The sequence below is a fragment of the Austrofundulus limnaeus genome, unplaced genomic scaffold (genome assembly GCF_001266775.1).
Source record: "Austrofundulus limnaeus strain Quisiro unplaced genomic scaffold, Austrofundulus_limnaeus-1.0 Scaffold1, whole genome shotgun sequence".
Taxonomy (NCBI): Eukaryota; Metazoa; Chordata; class Actinopteri; order Cyprinodontiformes; family Rivulidae; genus Austrofundulus; species Austrofundulus limnaeus.
This window is the reverse complement of record NW_013952403.1, coordinates 3,721,496-3,724,571: the sequence shown is the minus strand read 5'-3', so window position 1 is coordinate 3,724,571 and position 3,076 is coordinate 3,721,496. Positions and strand designations below refer to the sequence as shown.

Below are 3,076 nucleotides of genomic sequence, written 5' to 3'. Positions count from 1 at the left end.
ATGTTTCACTTTCTGTTACGTTGAGACTGTTCTGACAAAATCCTTAATGACTGTGTTTTCTCATAAGTTTTTTTTGTTTTGTTTTGTTTTTTTTATTTTTTAAGAAAAGTGGGAGAGTGTTACTCCTTTGTTTTATTTGTATTACATGTCCACCCACTAGGGGCACTGTTATGCCAGGAGCATGTGTTTTGGGTTTGTGTTCTTCTTCGTCGCTCTCTGTATGTCTGTTCGGGGGATGCACATGGCGGAATAAAGCTGAGTAAAGAAACGAGTTATTTCTTTTAGTTAACACTGAGTTTGTTTATTAAATTAAAATTTAACAAGCATCTTTATCCTTTTTCATTTTATTTTTTATTCCTCAGGAGCAGGAAGCTGTCTGGAGGCTCTCGGCGCTGGCAAACCTCTGCTGGTCGTCGTCAACGACAAACTGATGAACAACCACCAGCTGGAGCTGGCCAGGCAGCTGCACACGGACCACCACCTGCTGTACTGCACGTGCAGGTGAGTTCACCTCACACACACCTTCAGGCTTTACTCCTGTGGTAAAAACCAAACGATGTTAACTGTTTCTGTGTTCCTGCTCTGTCCTGGACCGGCTCAGCACTCTGACGGAGACACTGAGGAACATGGACCTGTCTGTGCTGCAGCCGTTCCCACCTGGACAACCAAAGAACTTTGCAAACTTTTTAGACAAAGCTCTCGGGTTGAAATGAAACCTGTCTTCCCACGAGTCTGCCGGATGTTTGTTGCTCTGAGTGAAATGAGTTTTATTTTTCAAATATAATGGATTTATTTGCTGACTTTTCGAAATGTCTTTTTTTTAACACAACAAGAAGGTTATTTGGATACTAATCTTAGAAACTGATGGGTTTTTAGTCAAAAGGAAGATGATTTTTTTTACATGTAAGAAGTAGAAAAAACAGATAATTGCATTAAAATGTTAAAAGGAGAAGTCAAAACTGAAAAACAATTTCTCTAGGAAAGTATTTTAACCAAACAAGTCAAACCCAGGCCATCAGAGCTCAGGATTGGACACTCATATAGACAAATAAAAACAAGTGTTCAAGCCGGCGCTTGTGAACCAACTGAGATACTTGGTTCAATTTCAGCAAACTGAAGCTTTTCAGATGAATTGTTCCATATTAAAAACATTTTGCCTGCACAGATCACATATGTAGCATTTTATGACTTTGGTTGGATGATGGGAAAGTGAAAAGTTCTTACAGTTTATCTCCAGCAGGAGTTTTATTTCGTCACAGCAGACGGCGTACTTTTCCAGCAGCTTATCAGTTGTAGTTCATTTGTATTTCTAAGTGTGCGGCTTGTAAGATTTATTAGTCGTCTCTGTTTGCTGTATGTTTGAGTGCAAATGTGTCCTTTTTTTTCTCCTCACGAGGATGGCGGTCTGCACTGAGGCAAATCTCCTCGTGTAGGTCTGGTGTTTTGCATGTCAGTGATTTGTTTGTTTCGTTGTGTAATCCCTGCACAGTCCTTTCACTGCAGGTCAACATCTATAACTGAGGACAAGCCTAATGAAGCACCACACCGTTCTCTGAATTGTGTCAATTATAAAACGACCTCTGAGCAAAGCTACACTGTGTGCAGCTTTCTGAGCTTAAAGGCTTTTGCTTTAAAAAAAAGTATGTTTGGAGAAGATAAAAGTGAAAGCACCTTGAGCCAAGCTGTGCCACCAAAGTGGGATGATGTTTAAATGTGTAACCTTGTGCTTCATTATCGTTTGTCCTTCCAGACTAAGCACTGAGCTTCATCTTTCCCCAGTCAAGAACAAACACAGGATTTAGTCTTTTTTATTTTATACATCCATCCATCCATCCATCCATTTTCTTCCGCCTATCCGGGGTCGGGTCGCGGGGGCAGCAGCTTCAGAAGGGAGGCCCAGACCTCCCTCTCCCCAGCCACTTCTTCCAGCTCCTCCGGGGGAACTCCAAGGCATTCCCAGGCCAGCCGAGAGACATAGTCCCTCCAGCGTGTCCTGGGTCTTCCTCGGGGCCTCCTCCCGGTGGGACGTGCCCGGAATACCTCACCAGGGAGGCGTCCAGGAGGCATCCTTACCAGATGCCCGAGCCACCTCAACTGGCTCCTCTCGACGTGGAGGAGCAGCGGCTCTACTCTGAGTCCCTCCCGGATGACCGAGCTTCTCACCCTATCTCTAAGGGAGAGCCCAGCCACCCTGCGGAGGAAACCCATTTCGGCCGCTTGTATCCGGGACCTCGTTCTTTCGGTCATGACCCAAAGCTCATGACCATAGATGAGGGTAGGAACGTAGATTGACCGGTAAATCGAGAGCTTCGCTTTCTGACTCAGCTCTCTCTTCACCACGACGGACCGGTACAGCGCAGCGCCCGCTTTGCCTCTGTAAAATACGTACAGTATGTCCAAATGAAGTGCCAACTTTTTGTGAAACTGTAATACCTTTAGTCATCATTTCCATTTTGCTGATGTTGATACAACACCGCTGACTCCTCATTTCTTAAAGCTTAGAGTTTCTTCATGGCAGAGGATTTCTGAAACAGGAAATCGGTGAAAAGTAGCACGAACTCCAGTTTGGCACTTCAAGCTATATGCAACCTCAACAGGAAACTGTTTTATCCACTAAGATATCAGATAAAGGAGTCATCTTCCAATTTATTGGAGGCAAAATATGTCTTAGCAGAAGGCCGAGAACTGGTTTCACCTGTGGTTGGCTTAGTTGGCGAAGCTCTTGGAAATCCTTCACAGGGACCAAGCAGAAGACTGACAGGTTTCACTCAGAGGAAAGTCCCCTCTGTTTGATTCCACTTTCACTTCAGTGGAAACAGGATTCGCTGCAACGTTAGCAAGCATCTTCCTTCAGTCAAATACAACAGCAGCTGACTGTTGGGCCATTTTGAGAACAAAAAACCATAAACTAAAAGGCTGAATTTGACAGGGCACTGGAAACACATAATTCCCACCAACATATAAAAGTTTTTCAACCCTGGTCCTCAAGACACACCGCCTTGCATGTTTTAGATGTTTCCCTGCTTCAAACACCGCTGATTTCATTTGGTAACTGATTAGCAGGCTTTTGATGAAC

At 44.1% G+C, this 3,076-nt stretch overlaps 1 protein-coding gene across 3 annotated transcripts in view; it reads left to right on the top strand.

Annotated features, from left to right (window-relative positions):
• The window catches only part of zgc:92907 (ALG13 UDP-N-acetylglucosaminyltransferase subunit), a 4,373-nt gene extending 3,204 nt beyond the window's left edge, over positions 1-1,169 (top strand). For all 3 annotated transcript variants that reach the window (XM_014005574.1, XM_014005592.1, XM_014005582.1), the window contains 2 exons: positions 363-501; positions 602-1,169. In XM_014005574.1, coding sequence (XP_013861028.1) covers positions 363-501; positions 602-713 — 251 coding nt within the window. In that variant the 3' untranslated portion in view covers positions 714-1,169. The remainder of the gene's footprint in view (positions 1-362; positions 502-601) is intronic.
• Positions 1,170-3,076: the final 1,907 nt, after the last annotated feature.